This window comes from Notolabrus celidotus, chromosome 22, assembly GCF_009762535.1.
Source record: "Notolabrus celidotus isolate fNotCel1 chromosome 22, fNotCel1.pri, whole genome shotgun sequence".
NCBI lineage: Eukaryota > Metazoa > Chordata > Actinopteri > Labriformes > Labridae > Notolabrus > Notolabrus celidotus.
In genome coordinates this window covers 1-22,904 of record NC_048293.1, presented here as the reverse complement: position 1 = coordinate 22,904, position 22,904 = coordinate 1, and the positions used below count along the sequence as shown (strand labels likewise).

General features: G+C 40.4%; 2 protein-coding genes across 2 annotated transcripts; both read left to right on the top strand.

Moving 5' to 3' along the window:
- Nucleotides 1-561: 561 nt before the first annotated feature.
- asmt2 (acetylserotonin O-methyltransferase 2) lies at nucleotides 562-8,465 on the top strand. The gene is made up of 9 exons (XM_034675103.1): nucleotides 562-926; nucleotides 999-1,081; nucleotides 3,089-3,263; nucleotides 3,597-3,726; nucleotides 4,023-4,091; nucleotides 4,171-4,289; nucleotides 4,552-4,689; nucleotides 5,034-5,156; nucleotides 5,800-8,465. Exons 2-9 carry the CDS (start codon nucleotides 1,001-1,003, stop codon nucleotides 6,009-6,011), a joined length of 1,047 nt encoding a protein of 348 aa, XP_034530994.1. The 5' UTR covers nucleotides 562-926; nucleotides 999-1,000; the 3' UTR covers nucleotides 6,012-8,465.
- Nucleotides 8,466-9,845: 1,380 nt separating this feature from the next.
- Nucleotides 9,846-22,899, top strand: jade1 (jade family PHD finger 1; the record flags this gene model as incomplete). The annotated part of the gene is made up of 11 exons (XM_034674701.1): nucleotides 9,846-9,869; nucleotides 11,597-11,679; nucleotides 12,725-12,792; nucleotides 13,809-13,966; nucleotides 14,085-14,269; nucleotides 16,259-16,470; nucleotides 18,679-18,846; nucleotides 19,730-19,846; nucleotides 20,379-20,990; nucleotides 22,150-22,267; nucleotides 22,567-22,899. Coding segments are annotated over exons 2-11 (2,020 nt in total), but the record flags the coding sequence as incomplete, so codon positions are not given.
- Between the last annotated feature and the right edge of the window lie 5 nt (nucleotides 22,900-22,904).

Genomic DNA, 22,904 nt, shown 5'->3' with positions numbered 1-22,904 from the left:
ACCCCTCATTTGTGTCTTGTGTCCCTCATTTGTGTCATTTGTGACCCCCTAGGGGGTCCCAACCCACACTTTGGGAACCCCTGGTCTATATGACCCCCAAAAGCATTCAAGAACACCAGCAACACACTGATTATTTTTATTTGGGTACATTAAATGTCTTTAAACACTGCCTCAGGGTAGGTGTCAGATGAAGTGATTAACAGCACGCCACTAAAATAGTCATTGTTTACTTTTTACAACAAAGATTCACAGTAGGCAAAGTTTAAAGAAGATGTTTTGTCATGACACATTGTTTAAGTGTGTGCAGTACCAGATAAGCGAAGGAAAAAAAGGTGTCATGAATCAACACAAATCTAAAAGTTCCTTACAGGAGCTTTAAGTTAGTAATATTTTATACTGGTAATTTCAATTTGAAAAAGTGTTAAAAGCTAATATTTTTTTTTTTTTAAATCAAATGTACAATATTCCCTCTAAGAGTAAAATATAGTGTAAATTGAAACACTTCAGCAAAGTAGAAGTGACTTTAAATTATATATTACAGTACATTTTGGGCAGGTCACATTTAGTAAGCCACCATCATGGACTATGGTCACCACATAGCTCAACAGCGCCCCCTTGCTGCCCCGGATGATCCCGGTACTGCAGGGAGAGTAGTGCGTGGGGTCTCTGTGTGTTTAAGCCGAACTCGTCGCTGTTGTGGCTTATCGACAATCAGAGATATGCTCCCGTGATCGCCGAAAGAACAGGATCAACAATGTGTGTTATCCAGTGATGATCCGTCGACCATTTTACAGAGTTCATCCCGACAGCAGCCCCTAAACACAACACCGACATCTTGGCAGTTTCGGCTCCAAACTCTCCCTGAAATCAACCGATTCCCTGAAGGATCGGGTTTGTTCGGGTCTTCTTCGAGACCACATCATCGGGTGAGTGATGCTCTGAGAGACAGCGGTGTATGTCAATGTTTAAGTGCATATTAAAGGTTGTTGTTTGTTCAGGGATGGCAGAGCATCTGTCCCAGAGTGAGCTGGACTACCCATTCAAACTTCTAGAGTATTTCAACGGGTTCAGGATCTCAAAGGTAACAAACCACATTTAAGACTTACAGAGGTGTGCAGTCTGCTGAATAAAAAATGCACTAAGTTATTGGTCATTGTTAATTAAATATTGAATATCTAATTCATTTACACATCTTTGATTTCTACGGAAGCCCTTAAAGGACATGATTAAATACATTTAATTTTCTCTGATTTCTCAATATCACAACTTATTTTTCTAAAATAAGACAAGGAAATAAAATGTATTTAATCATTTCCTTTTAGGGCTACCCTACAAAACATAAAAAGAGCACATTTATACAGTAACCACGTAACTTCAGGTAATACAAAAGGCCTGTTATCACGTTCTTTAATTGTTTTGTTTTTTGTTTTTTTCACAAACATTGTTTAGAAAATTTTGCCTAAGTAAAGAATAAAAGGACATTTTGTTACGAGACACTTATCTTTCAGGTTGAAGATCAAAAACACAAAAAAATATGATTTGTTCGATAAAAAGAGATATATGAGCTCGTTATCACAAAAAAAATAGGTTGAGATCTCTAGACAGCAACAAATATAACTTTTTTATCCCAAGGAAACATAGAAAATGAAATTAATTTAATCATTTCCTTTTAGGGCTTCCATAGTTTTCACTGTACCTATCTTGCTGACTTTAGTTTCGTCTTAAATGTTTACCAGAATTTTTTTATTTTTTATTTTTCAAATTGTTTAAATCAGTTAGTCAAACTCATAGACTGTACAAAATATGGATGTAGTATCCTTGACGTCACCCATCTGTTTCTGAAGCGCTGTTTTGAGGCCAATCGGCGGTGGCAACCATATTGCTGCTTTGGAGCCAGTGTGACGTAAAGAGGCGGGCTTTGAGCCTCCTAGCCAACAGCTACAGTGTTTCTGCAGTCAGCTGTGCCTCTCATTGGAAGACTCGTAATCTCAATATCTTCTAAATTGCCGCGTTAGAAAAAAATTCACCCCCCTCACAGTGAGAGCACATCGAGAAATGAGCTATCCAGACTACACTCATCTTTTGTACCAGGCTGTAAACATGTTTATTTCTGCTGTAAAGATCGCCTTTTTCTCATTCATGTGGATGTGACTTCTGGGTCTTCAGGGGCCAGCCTCAAGCAGATTCTCGATGAACTGCAGTTTTTAGCACTTCCACTTTGGACTCATATTTTTAGACCGGAGGTTGCCGCTTGGTCAAAACCAGAACGTAATACCTTGAATGTTAACCAATAAAACTGATTCTGATTGTAACATATTTTTCTAATACAAACTAATCTGCTGTATGTCTTATATCATATTTTGTTCAACAGACAAAAGTCCTTATGATATTTATATTTTTAATTGTTGTCATCTAACATCTAGAAATGTACTCTAACAGGTATCCAACTAATCTCTGATATTTTGCAATAAAAGATACATTTAATGAACACATGTCAAAGTACTTGCTCATGATTTTTTTGTCTATCTATTTCCACGGATTTAATCTAAGCGGCAACCTCTGTTCTCAAAATATGAAGCCTATGTGGAAGTCTTATAAACTGCAGTTCATCGAGCGTCCACTAGAGGCTGGCTGCAGAAACACAGGAAACCACATACACACCCGTTCAACAAAGACGATCTTTGCATCATAAATAAACACGTTTACAGCCTGGTATAAAAAAACGTCTTCGGTCTACGTAGCCAATTTCTCTATCGGCACACACTGAATTGGGGGGGGAATTTTTTAAAATGCAACAGTTCAGAAGTAATTAAGATCACGAGTTATGCTCATTTAAGGACACTTGACTGACAGACAGGAACATTCTTCTTAAAAATGCAAATATCAACTCACAGGTTGCTCTATATGAGAACTAAGAGGCTACCAAAGTTAGTGGGCTTCTTTATATGGGTATCATCATATCTAATCAAAGTTTCAGCGGCAGCCTGTCCAATAATTGTTGCGTTAATTCACACCATTATTACCATCTCTGGAGTTATCTATCTCTAGATGCAGAGATGTTGATGTGGTGATATGTTCGTCCCCTCAGGTGATATTTTCAGCCTGTGAGCTGGGTGTGTTTGACCTCCTGCTGAAGTCCCAGGAGCCGCTGAGCGCCCAGCATGTCGCCCGGGAGCTGAACACCAGCATGGACGGGATGGAGAGGCTGCTGGACGCTCTGGTGGGCATCGAGATCCTGGAGGTGGAGATCACAGACGGAAAAGGTGAGGAAGAGGAGGATGAGATGTGATGATCAGATGATATTTACTGCTACATTGGCTCTTCATCAGCATATCAGTGTACAGTAAATATGGTCAACGATGGTGGGAAGTTAAGTCTGGAAGTGGAGAAAGTTCTGGATTTTATCTTTGAAACTGATTCACTTTGGTTTATCATTTCCTTGACGAATCAATTGTTTCAGTTCTGGTGCACAGACACTAAAACACTTGTAGTATGTCTACATGCATGACCACTGATGACACAGTAGAAGTCCATGTCAGGAGGTGATAACACGCTGATTTAAGGTTGTTAAGTGCGACTATCTCTTCATTAAACAGCTTTGTACAGCAGCAGTGACGTGGCGAATCTCTACCTGGCCAAAGGCAGCGCCAAGTCTCTGCATGACATGATCATCTACCAATCACAGACCATCTACCCTCTGTGGAACAACATGGTGGACGCCATCAGGTCAGTGGATTCACATGGGAGGACATCATTTATTCTTCACTCCTGTGTTCTTCTCAGTGTTTTATTAGCTTCAGATATGGAAGTTGCACAGCGCATCTCCACCTCCTACAGTTGTACAAAGTGTGACCGAAACATCTCTCGCAATTAGCACTGACGTCTTGCCCTTTATGCTGCCCAAAACATTTACCAGTAAAGCAGTAAAGTGTGTCAGTACAGTCCACAACATATCAGACAGTCACTCGATTAAGTTATTTCTTTCTTGAATACTAACAAGACTTCAATCTCCCACTACACAGTGAGGGGAAGAATCAGAACGAAAAGACCTTTGGGCTTCCACCAGAGGAGGTTTTCCAAGCTATATACAGGTTGGTGTTGATTCATATCCAGTATTTAAACTTGGTTTTGTGGATGCCTGTTTGATTCATGTGTAAACTTGACTCTTAGATCAGAGGAGGAGATGCTGAAGTTCATGGGTCTGATGAACTCCTCCTGGGTTCTGGACGGTCACGACATCGTGACGGCGTTCAACCTCTCGTGTTTTCAGAACATCGTAGATCTTGGAGGTAAGGGATCAACAATGTGTTATTTAGGCTGTTTAAGCTCATGAAAAATATTTAAAAACACTTAATTGGGAGGGGATTCTGGTCTTCATCAAATCAAATATGAAGAAGTATATCATTACCTTAAGGACACATTTGAACACTTTTTCCGGCCGTGCTTACTTCATGTATCTTTTCAACTCAGTTACCTCTGCAGACTTGTTTGGAAAGTTTCCCAAGTCACTTCCAACTAAACAATGAGTACATGCAACCCTTTTTCTCCCAGGATGCACTGGTGCTCTGGCCCGAGAGATGGCGAAGGCGTACCCATCCTCCTCTGTGACAGTGTTAGACCTCCCGCAGGTCGTGGAGACAGCTCAGAAACATTTCTCCCAGGAGGACGACACTGTTGTGTTTCAAACAGGTGGGATAAAGTCAAACCTCTACTTCAGAGATCCCTCTAAAAGCCACGTTAGCAGATAAACCATAAAGTAGATAGATGCAAGTACACAATCTCTTCTGCATAGATTTGTCTAAATAAATTTGACCTCATTGAAGGTTAAACTGCTCTGGTGCTGATGTAACTTTCAGTAGAAGATTGCTGAGGAAACATTGTAACATCATAAAGTTCAATAAGTTGGTCATAGAATGTAATAAACACCTCTCCAAAAATAATAGAAACTGACTTTGTACACCTTCATAAAAGGGGGATGTCTTATTTTATATAGTGGTATCTAGAAAGTGGAATGTGGTCACTTTCACCTGCAGGAGACTTCTTCAGCGGTGAAATCCCTCCTGCTGACCTCTACGTGCTCGCCAGAATCATTCACGACTGGCCTGAAGAGAAGTGTCTCACTCTGCTCAAGAAGATCTACAACACGTGCAAACCAGGTGAGCCTGCACACAGACAGTCACTGCATTAACACATCTGGTTAGTGGTGTTTCATTGACTAATGTTTTTGTGATATTGTGCTCTGGTCGCTATTTTAAGTTTTCAAACATGAATGAAACTCCAGTCGTAGCCTGTCCTCTGCTCATGGATTCATAAGTCCTGGCTGTTGGAGAGGTACCAGTTCATTTCCTGAACAATTTCCACATACCCTCCAGCAAAGCTCCCAACCTGTAATGTGACCATGCCGCCCTGACATGTCTTTATACACTGACTGGTTTGTATGGGTCCTGTTTGTGCACGTGTGTTTCACAGCAACAGAGGGAATTGATTTCCTTTAGCGGGATCATTTAACTGTGTTTCCTTTTTCTGTTTTACATTTGAAACTGTTGCATCGAATACAAGCTGCAGTTTGTTTCTTCATCTTTGTCATTTACATTGCTCTGGAGATAATATGCTGTAGTAGGCTCTTTGAAGATTAAGGATGTGTATGAGGCTTTGTTTTTTAAATGTTTTAAAGGTTCACAACCGCACATTCAGCATTTGTGAATTATTCACCGGCACCCCTCATCCTGAGACTTGTCTTTGTTTGTACTGCTACATTTAAACTTCCTGTCCTCAGTATTTTGTTTGTCGTCCTGGCAGGCGGTGGAGTCCTGGTGGTGGAGGCCATGCTGTTTGAGAACAGACGAGGACCAATCATGGCTCAGATCTTCTCCCTCAACATGCTGGTGCAGGCAGAGGGTCGGGAGCGTCCGCCGTCCGAGTACACACACATACTCACCAAAACGGGCTTCAGCAACATCCAGGTGTGCCGGACGGGAAAGTCCTATGACGCCATCCTGGCCACCAGATGAGCTCAGACCGAGACCAGGACAGTCGGGCAGCGGCAGCCCTCAAGTCTAGGAAAAGCAAAGGAAGTCAAACTCAAAACTTTTCAAGGCCTTGAAAAGAGTTGAAAGTTGGTGTAAACAGTGTTGCCAGTCCAGTTCACACAGAAGTCATTCATATTTTTGTCAGACCCCATCATATTTTCAGATATTGTAATAACAATTCAACTTGTTTTTCAAAGATCAACTCAATACAAACCTTCTGGGTTGAAGATGCTGCTCAATAACATTTTTGAATAATCCTTGTGGTTATAAAAGTACTGCAAACACATTTTTTCATATCTGTAAAGAAAATGCTGCTTCAGAAAGAGACAAATTATTCTTCTGAATATAGTTTAAAGGAATAGTTTGACATTTGGGAAACTAGGTTTCTGTGCTTTCCTTCAGACAGTGAGATAAAAAGATTGTAATCACTATCCTGTCTGTAGGCTATCGGTGCGCTCCTTTTACCTCAGATGTCTGATGTGTTAGAAAGTTAAGTCATTAGCTCCTGTTGTTGTTAGCCTTGTCAGCTAGTACCAACACACAACATTATAGTTTGTGCACAAAAGTAACAAAACATGTCTATAGAAGGAACTCGCACAATACAATTGGTATGACTGATTTATTACACATCACAAGACTAAGTTGCCAACAAACTGTTGTAAGTGCAGCTTGTTTACTGTTGATGCAGGGGGGCGGCCATCTTTGATTTCGAGCTTGGAGATAATGAAGTTTCTCTCTGTTGGAATTCTGACTTCAGGGGGCATTCTGGCAGACTTTTCCAACTGACATCTCTGTATTTCTGACTTCTGAGATCAAATAGAACGCACCATGAATTCCAAGCTACAGCCAACAGTCAGTTAGCTTAGCTTAGCATAAGAACTAAAATTTGGAACAGTTAGTCAACTGACCCAGGAGCTAGTGGAGTCCAACCCAAACATTAATAATGTGAACTAACCTTTTAAATAGGTTTTTTTAAGTGTTTCATATGAACAAAAACTAAAGGGAAAAAACAACTAGTTGCAATTTTATGGAGAGTTCTATTCCTTTATTCCCAGTCTTTATGCTAAGCTATGCTAATCTGCTGTTAGTTCTAGCTACATATGTCATAAACAGACATTAAAGCTCACAGTGCTCTTATTCATGCAAAAAAGTAAGAAGTGTAAGTTACTGAAACAAGGACGTATTCATTAAAAAGTTTGCATTAAAGAATCCCACAGAACAATCTATAATTTTGTTTATAGAATAAACAAATGCACTGGCTTTTTCAAAATTGTTTTATACAAGACTACGTTTTAGACTTAACTACTCGTAAAGCAGTTTCTAAACAAAATATTTTTGTTTTTTTATGTTTTTACCTCCTTTTTTCTAAAGCGATGCTAAAAACATCAAATTCTGCTTCATACATGCTGTGAGGATTTTTTTTAGTGGTTATAAAATAGACTGAAATCAATATTGATGCCTCTGTATGACCTCCAAAAGCAAACATGACCATAGGCATAAAGATTAACTGTTTCTATATATTTTTTTCAAATGCCGGAAATTCCTGTTGGGGGTAGATGTCCAATGAAGTGCTACTGACATATATTTTTCTTTTAAAAGAAAGCAGGATGAGATATTTGTTCAAAATTACTACATATAAATATACAGTACAAAATCAGGTATAGCTTTGTCCACATGGGGGCGCCAAATCAATACAAACTGGGAGTTCCTTACTGGAGCTTTAATATTTTACGACTAATGGGACATAAAACTGTGGTAAACTGTTAATTATACAGGGTATGATATCACATTTAGGTTTTGTATGAATATTCAGACATAATATTGGAATAATAGGACATGAAGAAGATCATCTGTAGATAATTTCTAGCAGTATTTTGCAAAATGTTTCAGAAAACACTGAATTTTGAGCTGGATAAAAAAAAGCTGTATGCTGTGTCTGACTGTGCTCTGAGCCTTTCTGTTCCCCGTGATGCGTTCAGGTTCCCTCTCAGACTGCATGTAAATCAAACCATGGTTAACCTCCGTCACTCCTCTGCTGGTAATAACACAATCCCAACTTTCTCACTTTATATAAGAGTTGTGTAACCTTCAGGAGAAATCAGTGTAGTACCGTTTTTAAAACATGTTCTCTGAAGTTTTTCTGTAATTGAAGTTCAGTTTATGTTCATGATCTCAGCTCCAAGATCATTAAAACACACTAGATAACTGTAGAAACTGGACATACAACAATCAGTTGAGTATATGGATGGTTTGTGATTTGCATGTGTTATAGATGAGGTGTGAATGCATCGTGAAACTGTCCTTTTTTAATCAGCTCATGGTACTGTAAGCTACTTTTCTTATCATTCCACATGTGTAGCATGCATTTTCTGATTACATCCAAGTAAAAGTATCTTAATTCTGTTTTTCCTCAGGTTATTAAATTTTTCAAAACAATGTGTGTATATATTAAGGGTTGATTAATATAATACAGCAACATAATATCAAGAGTTAAGTATGTTAAAGGGATTTTTCTTAAATCTGATGCACATGGGTTAAAAAGAATAAAACAAAACTGAGTTGTTTCAAATAAGGGTATCGATTAACAAATAAAAAATTAGCTAATGTATCTTTTTTTTTTAAAATACACTCAACCTTTCAACAGAACATTTGCTGAGTCATCAGAATATTGATAAAATATATTCATAAAAGTTATTTTCAACTATTAAAGCTTTCATTGTAATATAAATGACATTTTAGCCTACAAGACAGGTGACATGTTTTTGTATGTAGTTAACACTTAATGACTGAAAACATCAAATATTTGAATCGCTCTGAGTGTGTTTTTCCTACTGTGTGTGCTTATGAAAACCTGGTGCAATTTTATCCTTGTTATAACTTACCTTACTATCAGTTCATAAGATAGAAGTGCAGAAGCACATTATGTAGGACTTAATTTAATGGGAGGGGAAGTATTCCATTAGTGGGTGTTGCATTAGTTGAGGGTATGTTTACTGCAGCAAATAGAGACAGGAACACATTTTAAGGGGATGCAACACATACCACCACATTCGTCTTATTATGGAGCATTAAGTCTGATATATCCTGTATTCGTTTACAATGTAATACTGTTGTTGAAGTGTTTTGGGTGTTCTGTCCCTTTAATAGATAAAGCTATGTTTACTTGCCAAAGAAGGGAGTGACTGTCAGTCACTGGAACAGCCACGTCACGCACACTTTGGAAGATTAGACTCATGTTACATTTGTATACAGTTAAACTGGCTTCTGTGCAGCGTGTGTTTGCATTGTAACTTTTAAAAAACACTCCTGTGAAAGAAACATTTTTCCTCTCATAGTTGTTGGATTTGCTGGATTCGTGACACACCGGTCCAGAGGTTCCTGCTGCCCTCCAGCGGCTGTCCCTGGGTCCTGCAGCCCGGGCTGGGTAACCTCCTCCCCGGCCACCGCTCTGTGTTTGTGTATGTGGAATGCGGGTCAAGCGGAACTCACGGCAAAAACTGCGCTGCAAATCTAACTCAAACACCGGCTTGCATCTGCCTGGCGTGCTCTGTATGTACTGTCGAATTTATTGTAAACTCTCCACGTGTTTATATCATGTGCAGGTCTCTCAAAGTGTTCTATTTGAAGGAGTTTATATTTGGAGTATGGTCCGCTAGGAAAACGCGACATCGTCATTTAAAATGGCGCCAAAGATTAACCTCAGCCAGTCGAGCTGCTGGATAAACTGCCACACTGTGCCCTGCTGGCTAGCACAGGAGATAGCTTAACTACAGTTTTATATTAATTATATTTTATTTGTGTTTGTATTTATGTTGTCTTAAGGTATATTAATTGAATCAGGTATTAGCCCCTCACCTTTAACAGATAACTAACTGGGGCAGTGTGGTTTAATATGGGGGACAGTAGAAGCAACGTTATGTTAGCTTCGGCTCAAACTACAGTAACAGACGTGTAGCATTAAGCTAACGAGCTAACATCAACGTCAGGCTGAAACAACGTGAAACTGACGTCGCTGCGTGCTTTAATCATGCATATTCATCGCATTTAACATAGTTGTATATGCCAATTTTAAAAATGACGCTTTTACATGTATTATGGAGCATGTATGAATGTAATATCTAATCATAAACACATTTTCCACAGGAGTTTGGTATGGGTGGGCCCGCATGTTGCATAACGGTTGTATGAGACTTGCTAAGTAGCTAACGTTAGCATGCTACAATGTGCTGTGCGCGTTCAAAATGCGTCACTTTTCATGTGTTTGGAGGCAAACTGTGTATAATTTCAACACAACTTTTTATTGCATGTGTTTCGATGTTACACTAACTGCAGGAGCTGCTTAGGCTGATTGCTATGGTTAGCCGCTACTTAGCTAGCTGCTACTTTAATGGCTGGAAAAAGGGGCGTCACACAAACATGGGCTAGCATAGCCACCTCGAATAAGGTGTAGCACCTCCATACGTGTCCTCCACTCTCAGGGAAGAGGCGAAAACATTGAAGTTTGTCGTCCTTGTTGGTGTTTTTGCACTCTTCAAGCTCCATTCCTTTATATTCCTTTATTCAGATTAGGATTAGCAGCAGCTACTCTTCCTGGAGTCCACATAAAACAAACATAACATACAAAATATACATGAAATACAAAAACTGAAAATACTACAAACACAAGAACAAAAAAAGCTACAAACATGAACAAAAAAATGCACAACAGGGAATACAACAACTGTGCTTTAATTATAGTAACTTGTAAATAATTCCACATTGTATTGGCTCTATACATAACAGATCTGCTCAAGCCATAACACTGCAGGGTGGTGTTTCTGTTACATGTGGTTATTGCTTGTTGTGGTGCTACAGACCACAGTCACCATAGAGGGGTGGGAGGGCTGTCAGATGAGAATTGAAACAGAAGAGTGAGACAGATTTTTACACTTTTCACCCTGCTGTTTGGACATTTTGTCCATTTATTTATAACCTTCCTTTAACCAGGAAATATTCATTGAGATGAAAAATCTCTTTTCCAGGAGAGTCCTGGCCAAGATAGGCTGCAGCACAGTTACAAAGTTACAATAGACATAAACTCAAATAGCAGACACATACAACAGCTACACAACAAATACCTCCAGAGAAACAGCATGAGTTACATTTAAAGAAAACACCTGAAGGCCCATGAACACATGCTAATGTTTTCATAGGGATATTTTAAGTGTCAAGAGGCGTGATTCACTTCAAAACCACCATCAGAAGACAAGCTGCAAGAATCAAAGTATTCTAAGTATTTGCAACAGTCTGGGGTTAAGTGTATGACAGAAATATGCATATTTATTGTCAATAATGTATGCATAATAATATGCAAGTGCATGATTTCTGTCTCTTGCAGATTGTTTCATGTTATGCATTTCTTATTATGTATGCCAAAGGCTCAGTCAGGCTTAATTTCAGATCATAACACAACACTGTGGTATCATATTTGTGTATGTTTTTGCATCACGCCTCCTCTCTTCTCTCAATGTGCATTTTTTTGCCCTTGTCATCAGTCCCTTATGCATCTTTCCCTCTTCTCTGTGCAGTATCCCTAAGCCGGAGCCTTGCAGACTCGCAACAATGAAGAGAAGCAGGCACCCGAGCAGCAGCGATGACTCCGACAATGGAAGTAAGCAAAGTAATGTCTCTGCTGACTCACTCATAGCGAATCCAAATATAGACCTGAATGAGGTCAGTACAAGCCTGCTACCTTCCTCGATTTCACTCGGAAAGTGCATAGCAGTGTTATAACTTCCAGAAGGAATGCCAGCTGATCTTTAAAAAACATTAAACTGAATTTAGGCTGAAAGTTAACTCCAACATAACACAAGGATTTTGTATTTTTAAACTTAGGTGTGGAAAACGGTTGTCTTTCATTGAAAATGTGTCTTCAGTTGTGTTACTATAAGTGCCAGGAATTGTGTACTTGTGTGCAGGAAGGAAACCAAGGGAAAGTGAGAGAGAGAAGGAAGGAAGGAAGAAGGGGACGGATTAAGGAAGAGAGAAAGGAGATGTACAGTTTGAGAGACAGGAGACAGAGTAGGGACTGGTCGCCCGTTCGGACCTTTAAAGACATCCGAGCAGGTCAGAAGGGAGAGGCTGATCATGGAGCTAGGTGAACAGGTTCAAAAACTCTGTGTTTGTGTCATCCTCCACCGGATCTGAGATGAAGTGTGTGTTATTGTATCACATGAAATGTTTCGGTAAGCTGTTCATTTTCGGAAACTCAAATGAAGGTTTAGAAGCCTCTTTCTCGTCGTCATCAGATTGTTTAGAGTCACTTATCATCCACTTTATCTGATGTGTCGTGGTGTAAAAACAAACATTGACCTTTCTTAGGAAGCTGCTTTGAGCCAAGGTGTGGTTCAGGGTTTTGTTTTGTAAACAGGTACAGCACAAACAAAACCATCCCTCAGGATTTTTCGGTCCGACGTGGTGCAAACAAAGTCGATTTGAATTGCTGCTACTGTCAGTTATTTCATTACAAGTCCAGAGTCAAAAAAGAACTGAAATCAGAAAACAGAAAATGCAAGCTGTGCTGTTTTGACTATTCAAATGAGCCGCGCATGTCGGGGAAATCCAGGCATCTTTTTGCGGTGTGAGGTTGTTCATTGGAGCAGACACAGAAGAAGTAATGCAGATATATTTAACAGACTGTGGTGTTCCTCCTTCAGGTAACTCTACCTGCTGGTCTCAACATTCATCACAGCCCAGGAGGGGAACCGGGCAGAAACCCTCAGAGGTATGTCCAACTTAACTCTCTCTCATGGTGCTGTTTTCATGTTTGTGCTGATCATATTTTATCAACCACAACCCTGAGACTGAAAAGTTGAAGGAGTGCGAAAAAAAGCATGAATATAAAACAGAAGAAAGTTTTAAAGTTTGAATATAATACATCTTTTCTTTGTATAGCTTTAATTCTAACATCAGATTATCACACTTTATTTATTTCATGTATTCCACGGTATCCCTACATTTTGGAAATTTAAGTGTCATCTCTTGCTGTATTTTTTTGTTCTTGTTTTCTTAAATTTTGGATCTTTTAAAACAAAAACAACAAAAACAGTGATTTTAATAGGAAAAGGTAAATTTTATTAATAATATCAACAGTTTGAGGAATGGAGAAATATCAGAAATCAGTTCATAAAGTAGAAACAAGTATCTCCGTCTTATTGACATTAATTCATGCTCATTATCACTATCATACTGCCGCTCCTCTAGGCGGAAACTTACCAGCCGTTATCTGCTGTACAGTCTGTGGACTTGGAGCCTGCAGGCCACTGTACACTCCCTCAAACTCAGAGCCAATCAAATCAAAACAAAACAATGACTCTGGTCCAAGCAGGATCCTGATTGGCTGCTTCCTTGGTCGCTGTCTAAACACAACGTGGTTCTTTTTAACCCTACAAACACTGAAATGAAGCGACTGCAGGGGGAGAAATCATTGATTATTTTAGTTGTAAACATGTTTATTTTTCTGATGTTTAAATCAATATTCTGATGAGATAGCAGTTTTAATTTGCATGATTTTTATGAAGCTGTTCTCAAGCTTTAATGAGATTAAGGAAAGTTATACTCCTTTTTATCCTCAGCTCTTTATATCTTGCACAGAATAAGAATAATGATCATTTTCGTTCCCCCTGAACCGATTAAACATCAAGAAACACAAAGTCCCTCACAGGCAAAGTGACACTGCTGCTATGATTCAGGTTGTCTTTGCAGTAAAATGTACCGACTTCATTCGTGGTACTCCTGCAGGTCTTCAGGACGGACCTGATCACCGCCATGAAAGTGCATGACTCGTACCAGCTGAACACCGAGGACTACTACATCCTTGCTGACCCGTGGCGGCAGGAGTGGGAGAAAGGGGTCCAGGTTCCCGTCAGTCCCCTGTCCATCCCACAGCCCGTCGTCAGGTTCGACAAAAGAAAATTCTCACACATTTGTGCTCACAGGATGCAGTACAATTATGAATGTAGTACTGCAGTGTAGATGCAGGATTGTAACGTGTTGTGTCTTCACTGTGCTGTTCAGGGTGCTGGTGGAAAAAGGGAAGGAGGTGATGTTCGTCAGGCCAAAGAAGCTGATCAGGACGTCGGGCACCGAGGCATTGGGGTACGTCGACATCCGGACACTGGCGGAGGGAATGTGCCGCTACGACCTCAATGAGGAAGACGTGGCCTGGCTGCAGATCGCCAACCAGGAGTTTGCAGATATGGGTGAGTCAGATAAAAGCATAAAAGAATGCAAAATCTCTGCAGAAAAACGTTTAGATAAAGATTCTTTGTTTCCTGATTGTACATTTTTTCTTTGGTTGTGCTGCTATTAAATATTTATACAACTACACTACCAGTCAAAAGTTTGGACACACCTTCTCATTCAATGGTTTGTATTTATTTTATTTATTTTTAACATTGTAGATTAATACTGAAGACATCAAAACTATGAAATAATCTGGTTTTACCATAATCTGGATTGCAACAGTAGACAAATAGGGCTATCCATTGTGTACTAACCCTACCTCTGAACAACACAACTGATGGTCTCAAACACATTAAGAAGGCAAGTCATTCTACAAATGAACTCTTGACAAGGCTCATGTTCATTAGAAACCATTCCAGGAGACCACTTCATGAAGCAGACTGAGAGAATACCAAGAGTGTGCAAAGCTGTCATGAAGGAAAAAGGGGGCTACCTTACAGAACCTAAAATATAACACAGATTCTGCTTTGTTTAACACTTTTTTCTTCATTACATAATTCCATATATGTTCTTTCATAGTTTTGATGTCTTCAGTATTAATCTACAGTGTTTACAATCATTACAATAAATACAAAACCTTGAATGAGAAGGTGTTTCCTAACTTTTGACTGGTAGTGTATTTGGCTGTATACGAAGCAAACCATGTAGTATTTCAGTTCTACATAATCCATAGAGAATGTATTTGAATAAAACAGGAAGTCAAATTTTGTTTAAATATGTGAGAGTTGCATTTTATTGATCGTCCTTTGTGCACAAAAGAAAGTCAGAAGTATCACATTTACCATCTTCTCATATCATAAAAATAAAGTCTTGTCACTAGTTCACAGTCAGAATAATCTCTCATTCTTGTATCTTGTTTTGTATCTTTGCTCCATCTTATTCTCAGGTCACATTTTCTCTTCATATCACAAAGTTTCGAGGCTCCAGATTCTTTCTTTTTTTCGAGGCTGCTTGTTTTGTTTTAACTAAGGATGACCACAATTAATCGATTATCGATTAATTGATTGTTAAGAAATTACTCGAAACACACATTTTTGTTATCAATTTTCCGTCACGTGGAACAAACATCATGTGGTCTCATATTACACTCAGCTATCAGGGAGGTGTTTTAAGTTTAAAGCATGTTTGGATGTGATTCAGTTGTTAAAGGTGTTGTGCACAGCGGAGATGCTCTGCTGGCGGCTGCGGCTGCGCGTCAGGTCTCCCCGTGCGCTTTTTTAAGGCTGACACCTGACCGAATACACATGTTTATTTTTCTCAATAAGAACGAGTAGACAGAAAACTGGACACTGTGAGTCTGAAGTGATTTTCTGTTAGTAGTCTCAGCCTTCACTTTATAAGATCATGTCCGCGGAGAATATTTTAATGAGCCTGATCGTTGATAATCTGCGTGTCAAACATATACCCGTATTCAATCCTGTCAGTTATATGCATTTTTTTGCTGTAGAAAATATTATTTAGGGGGAAAACAACGTATTTGGCATTGTTTTTGACGTAAGAATTTAATTTTTTTTATCAATGAATCGATAATTGATCGTTAACATTTCCAAAAATCGATCACGGAAAATACTTAAAATGTACATCCCTAGTTTTAACCACATATTTTTGTTGACTGCAGTTGATCTCTCTCTGTGGCGGCTTTATGGTTTGATGACTCACACAGTAAACCTGTAATTAAGTGTAATTCCATTGTTTTGTGGGGAGAATCGTCTCCAGGTTGTCAGCTGCACGGGCAGAGAGAACAAGTTATTTTAAAATGCTCACTGTGACTTTTTAAACACTTTTTAAAAGATCAATGTTCTTAAAGTTTAATTATGTTCAGATGAATGTGAAAATATAAACCTGTACATTGATCATCAAAGATTGTCCTAAAACCTTTAACGGCAACACTAAAAGGTTAAATAAACCTTACACATGCAAAAACCTCTTCCCCCCTGCTTTTTCAGCCTTGGCACCGCTGGACGAGCTCACCATGGAGCGTGTCATGGAGGAGTTTGAGCGCTGCTGCCATGACAACATGACGCATGCCATGGAGACAGAGGAGGGGCTGGGCATCGAGTACGACGAGGACGTGGTGTGTGACGTCTGCCAGTCGCCTGACGGGGAGGACAACAATGAGATGGTGTTCTGCGACAAGTGCAACATATGCGTGCATCAGGTCAGAGGACAACACGTCACACAGGCTCATTTAACACCTCTACGTGGAAAAATAACTACTCAGGGCTTAAAGTACTCCGGCACCGTGCCGGATCTCCGGCATGTGGCGTTTGACTGCGATTTAAAAAAATATATAAAAAATGTTGATGCAGGACATTGTCAAGCAGAGTCCTACAACGGGTTGGTACCCGCGGGTCACCTGCAAAAAATGTGTCTGATGGGTAAAAAATATACGTTTACACTTTGTCATCCTTTAGCATGAACGCTATGAGTTCTCGATTATCTCCGAGTGGTCTTGAGTGCAACATCCAAACTGGTATTTGTTTGTTTCACCAAAATCCGTAAGATGGAGAGTAAATTCAGGAAGCCAGGGGAAGACGTCCTAACTGACAAGGGCCTTAAAAATAAATGCCGCTGGGTAGGGCTGAACAATTTATTGATTTGTGATTGAAATTGCGATTTCAGACAACACGATCATGTGATCGCCAAAGCTGCGTTTTTTTGCAGCGCTCATGCTCCTGACTGACCCAGGATATGTTGTGTCCACTATTTTACATGTACATGCCATCTCCCTGTCATCCTGCCAAGCTCACCAATCAGAAGCGTGCCACTCATTGACAGGTCACGCTACCCAATCAGTATTAACCTGCTCCTCGTGCTGTGTAACAGTAACGTGTTTTGAAATGGCTTCAGCGGAACCAGAAGTGGAGTTAGGGGATTTAATCCCAAAGAACAGCACGTCGGTCATTTGGGAGTATTTCGGATTTGAGGCTGCAGACGTGCACCAGAAACAGGTACTGTGCAAAACCTGTCGCGCTAAAGTTGCAACATCCAGCTCTTTCTCAATTCATTCATTTTTCCCTCACCTGTTACGGCCGCAATGCTCCGGTGAGTGACACGCCCCCTGCATTCATTCATTAATGATGGAGACAGACGACAGACAACAGGAGGAGAGACTGTGTGCCCGTGACCAGAGATGTCTGCTAAGTTACTTTAAAATTAAGCAATACATAGACATGCAATAACACACTCTGGAGGCACACTGAGAGAAGGGCACAGCTAAATACTTTACACGGGATTACCACAGTCAACACCTATAACCAATCAGATATTAACACTACAAATATTTCAAAATAGAAAATGTACAGTTTATGAGAATAAAAGGCTTGACAAAATAATCCTGCTCAGCTACCGATACGCCCTCCTACCTCTGTGAGATCAGAGGCAACAGAAACGGTTTTAATTCTAATCTAATGCGAAAGTTAAACTAACGACCAAAACGAAACTTAAGGAGTGAAAAGGCTCTCACATGGCGTCAAAAGTAAGGCAACAAAGACAAAACCAATTGCTGTCAATTGTATTTAAAGCAAACTTAAATAAAATAAACTGAAGTCTTTTATTTTGTTTAAAATAGATAGCTATGCGTTTCCCCCCGCACCTACTGCAATCAGGTTGCCATCCCACAGCTGTACGTGAGTGTAAAGAAAAAGTGATGACAGCTGAAAAATGAGGAGCAGTCACAACTACTGATGTGAGGTCAAGCAGAACGACCTTACCGTATCCTAGTTTGACTGTTTTGGACACAGGTTGCATCCTGCAACTGGTAAGTGTGTGTGTGTGTGTGTGTGTGTGTGTGTGTGTGTGTGTGTGTGTGTGTGTGTGTGTGTGTGTGTGTGTGTTAGTGTGTGTGTGTGTGTGTGTGTGAAAAATTGCAATTAGATGTTTTCCTTAAATCGTTCAGCCCTGCAAAAAGTTGTTTGCCAAATTGCTTGGCGTATGTGGCATATCCACTACCCCCGTTCCCCGGAAAAATGTTAAGGCTCAGGATTTTTTTTTACTTTAAGCCCTGAACTACTAATGGAGGACAAGTCTTCACCTTTAAGTGTAAAATTAAAAAGAAGTTTCACTTTGTTTACCTAAATGTGATTTGTGAAGTGTGATCTGAAAACAAAGGAAATGTGTTAAAAATAAACAAAGTTTGTCCCGCTCTCAGCTGACGACAGGGCTGGCAACGCTGGGGAGTCAAGATTCTTTTTTTTCCTTTTTAGTTTACTGATAATTAACCCCTGAACACACCATGACAGCTGAACTGCGGTTGTGGTTTCATAGGACAAACATGCACACACTTTCTCTGTGTCATTTTTTCCTGTCATATTTCTCTTGGCCGCCTGGAAGCTGAACTGTAGTCTGTGTTTGCGTTTCTCACCAGGCGTGTTACGGCATCCAGAAAGTACCAAAAGGCAGCTGGCTGTGTCGGATCTGCGCCCTCGGCATCCTGCCAAAGTGCCAATTGTGTCCCAAGAAGGGAGGAGCCATGAAGCCGACCCGAAGTGGAACCAAGTGGGTCCACGTCAGCTGTGCCTTGTGGATTCCAGAGGTGAGGGAACAATCTACCTGTTTACAGTCTTTGTTGTTTTTGTGTTCTTATTTGTATCATCATAACATTTTAGAGTGACATGAATTGATGTACACCACCAGTCAAAAGTTTGGACACACCTTCTCATTCAATGGTTTGTATTTATTTTAGTTATTTTCAACATTGTAGATTAATACTGAGGACATCAAAACTGAAATAATCTGGTTTTACCATAATCTGGATTACAACAGTAGTCAAATAGGGCTATCCATTGTGTACTAACCCTACCTCTGAACAACACAACTGATGGTCTCAAACACATTAAGAAGGCAAGTCATTCTACAAATGAACTCTTGACAAGGCTCATGTTAATTAGAAACCATTCCAGGAGACCACTTCATGAAGCAGACTGAGAGAATACCAAGAGGTTTTACTAATGTGGTGGTACTTCATATGTCAGCGTATATATGTCAGCGTATACAAAGATCCCTTTGCCCATGGGCGGCTGTGGCTCAGTGGGTAGAGTCGGTCGTCTATCAATCTGAAGGTTGGCGGTTCGATCCCAGCTCCCGCAGTCACATGCCGAAGTGTCCTTGAGCAAGACACTGAACCCCAAATTGCTCCCTCTGTTGTTCAGAGGTGTGTGAATGTGAATGAATGAAATTAGTTAATACTGATGGTCCCTCACTACATAGCAGCCTCAACCATCAGTGAGTGAATGGGTGAATCTGACGAGTAGTGTAAAAGCGCTTTGAGTGGTCAGACAGACTAGAAAAGCGCTATATAAGTACAAGTCCATTTACCATTTACTTTCTGTGTTTGCATTTCCTAACAAGTCAATTCTACCTGTGCTGAAATGTGAACAACACACGCCTCACGTCCTCATGTTTAATCTGCCGTGCAGGTGAGCATCGGCAATCCAGAGAAGATGGAGCCGATAACCAACGTGTCCCAGATCCCCAGCAACAGATGGGCTCTGATCTGCTGCATGTGCAAAGAGAAGACTGGAGCGTGCATACAGGTAGAGTATTCCCAGCTCGCATTTCACTCACACAGCAAGGGAACAGAGACGTTTAATGAGACGTGAAAGAGCAAAGCATGCTGCATATACTCTCTGTGAGGTGAAGAGTGATGCTGCTCAGAGTCAAGCAAACATTTTGAGGATTAGATAGATATGATTTCACAGCTCAGCAGGTTAGAAAAGGGAGGACTTAATGCACCTTCACCTGGTTTTGTTTTTACTTTAGACACATCTAGGAAGCTGAAACCTGATGATGCATTGTTCAACACTCGTGCAAAAGCAGCAAAATGTTCTCCAAGACTAACAGTGATTTATTTTATGAGCTGTTTCTCCATCATCATCAACTTTTAACTCTTACCCAGCTCAAAAAACTCCAGTTCCTTTGACTGTAGTACGAATGTTGTTCATAAGTCTCATGATGCTGTAATAGTATGAATGATAATAATGAAGCTTACTCATATAGCATTTATAATATGTTGTGCTTTACAAACACGAAACGGTCCAACAAACTCACATCTTTGTCTCGCTGCAGTGCTCAGCTAAAAACTGCCGGACTGCCTTCCACGTGACGTGCGGCCTCCACGCCAGTCTTGAAATGAACACCATCCTCACGGAGGATGACGAGGTCAAGTTCAAGTCCTACTGCCCCAAACACTCCGGGCTCGAGGGCGCCGAGTCCAGGGACAGAGACTCCGAGGGCGAGGAGGATAAGGAGAGCACCAGAGACAAGAAGGGCAAGAGGAGAGGCAGGGTGAGAGGGGACGAAGACACCGCCTCCTCCTCTTCCTCTCTCTGCGTCGTGGCTCCTCAGCTCTGCACGGCCAGCAGAGCGCCCGAAGACCTGGAGACGCTCAGCAGCCGTCAGCAGGAGAAGAGGGTCAACCTCCGCAAGCTGAAGCTGCAGGCATTGGAGGAGGACTTCTACCAGTTTGTGGAGGTGGAGGAGGTGGCCGCTCATCTGAAGCTGCAGCCAGAGGTGGTGGACTTTGTCTTCCAGTACTGGAAACTCAAACGCAAAGCCAACTTCAACCAGCCGCTCCTCACGCCCAAGAAGGACGAGGAGGAGAGCCTGGCGCGCCGGGAGCAGGAGGTGCTGCTGCGGCGTCTGCAGCTCTTCACTCACCTCCGTCAGGACCTGGAGAGGGTAGGTCATTTCTTCACATGCAGCGAGGTTCACAGGAGCAGGAACAGGAACAGGGAGAGAGAGACTTCTTATACAGGGAATGAAGACGGACGAAAAACAGATTAAAGAAATGTTTCTACATTCAGAGTTCTGTGGAAAAGTTTGCTTGTTTGAAGGTCAGATTTATTGATCACAAGAGGAGAACTTCACACTAAAAATCTGAGCAGAAAGAGAAGAGGATAGAAGATAATGTTTTAGAAATATGAACATGATTCCTTTCTCTTAAATATAAGACAAGTCATATCAGAGTCCCTTAAAATGATAAATTGTCGCCCTCTCTTTGAAGTTTAGAAAAAAGCACATTCAGGTAAATGCTGCTGTTTTGAATCTCACTGTGATTTAATACGAAGGTTTTGTGGCTTTGCAGGGAAATTAAAAAATTACCGGAAATATTAGTCAAAGGAAACGTGGTGTAAAAACTTGAGGCCATTTTTCCTGACAGCTGAACATTTGAAAGTGCTTACATATTAGATCTAGATCTGGAGGCCTTTGGTTTATACCATGAGGGCTAAGACCATACACAGAATATTTGCTTTAAAATAAGAAAAGTTTGCACAATTTTGATAGTTTAGTAATGCCGACCTATAAGCTCTTTCAAAGAAGTGCATGAAGTTGTTGAGTACTGGTCGACTGATATCATCTTTTTCAGCCTTTCCGATGGCACGTTGATAAACACATCAATTTGATAACATATGAGAAACAAAGTTGCTGAACTTGAATTCACTTTTTTTTTAAATAATGCAGACAGAAATATTTTTGGCTCAGTTAAATATTGACTCAAAGGATTTTAGATATCTGGATTTAAAAGTACAGTAGTATTTCATTAAAAATACAAAAACAAAGTATAAAGAAAAAAAGGCATTTATACTTAAGTCTGTAAAAAATGTAAGTCTATAAAATAGTACATCATGCTCATCACATTTGAGCCAGAGACCAGGATGTTATGCTTCTTAAAGAGAGGTAGAAAGAGTGATAGTTTTCTAAATGAGTCCTCAAACAGGGAATCCAAACATGTTCCTGTAATTCATTATTCTAGTAGTTAGTGTAAACCTTCGGATGTTGGAGGATGTCAAATTAAAGTAATGACGGCCTGTCTAAAGAAACCTTTGTTGCTCCTCAGGTTCGTAACCTGACCTACATGGTGACACGAAGGGAGAAGATGAAGCGCTCGCTGTGGAGAGTCCAGGAGCAGATCTTCCAGCACCAGGTCCGACTACTGGACAACGAGCTGCTCAAAGGTGAGTCACCAAGATGTTATTTTATCAATCTCAAATTCATGAACACCGAGAACAAAAATAGATCACGAAGTAATCAAAGAAGCAGGAAAATATCTGATTCTTGAACAACAGTCTTGTTTTTGTTACATTCTGTCATGAACATCCTGCATGTTTACATTTTAGTGCCAGATACATTTTTAAAAATCCAGGAAAGACATCATAAATTAGCAGACATTCAATCTGACCATTGTGAACTCCAGTCCAAAGTGTCATGTGAAAACTTTCCTTTGTTTTGCTGACCTGTCACCTTGTTGTTGCAGGAGATCCTTCAGCAAAGGATTTAGAAAAGCTCTTCTCTCTGAGCTGGTTATCCTCTCAGGGCTCCCAGTCTCGCTCTTCATGGAGCCACTCTGGACTCAAAACCAAACGAGGGTTTTCAAAGCAGGAGAGAAGGAAAAGCAGCGACCATAGAGGCCTCTGGGACTCCCCAGCGCACACTTACAGGAGAGACAATCTGAGCAAACCACTGGAGATGCAAGATAGTGACACATCTGCACCTGCTGAGGCCATGAGCGAATCAGAAATGTTAAACTCTTTAATCAGCCAGGAGATTCAGTTCCTACAGCTTCAGAGGCCAGAAACTTTTCCAGAAACTTTT

Coding starts and splice junctions, on each gene's coding strand:
- asmt2 (XM_034675103.1), top strand. CDS start 1,001: ATGGCAGAGCATCTGTCCCAGAGTGAGCTGGACTACCCATTCAAACTT. Junction 4,290..4,551: donor GAACATCGTAGATCTTGGAG/GTAAGGGATCAA, acceptor TTTTTCTCCCAG/GATGCACTGGTGCTCTGGCC. Junction 5,157..5,799: donor CTACAACACGTGCAAACCAG/GTGAGCCTGCAC, acceptor TCGTCCTGGCAG/GCGGTGGAGTCCTGGTGGTG.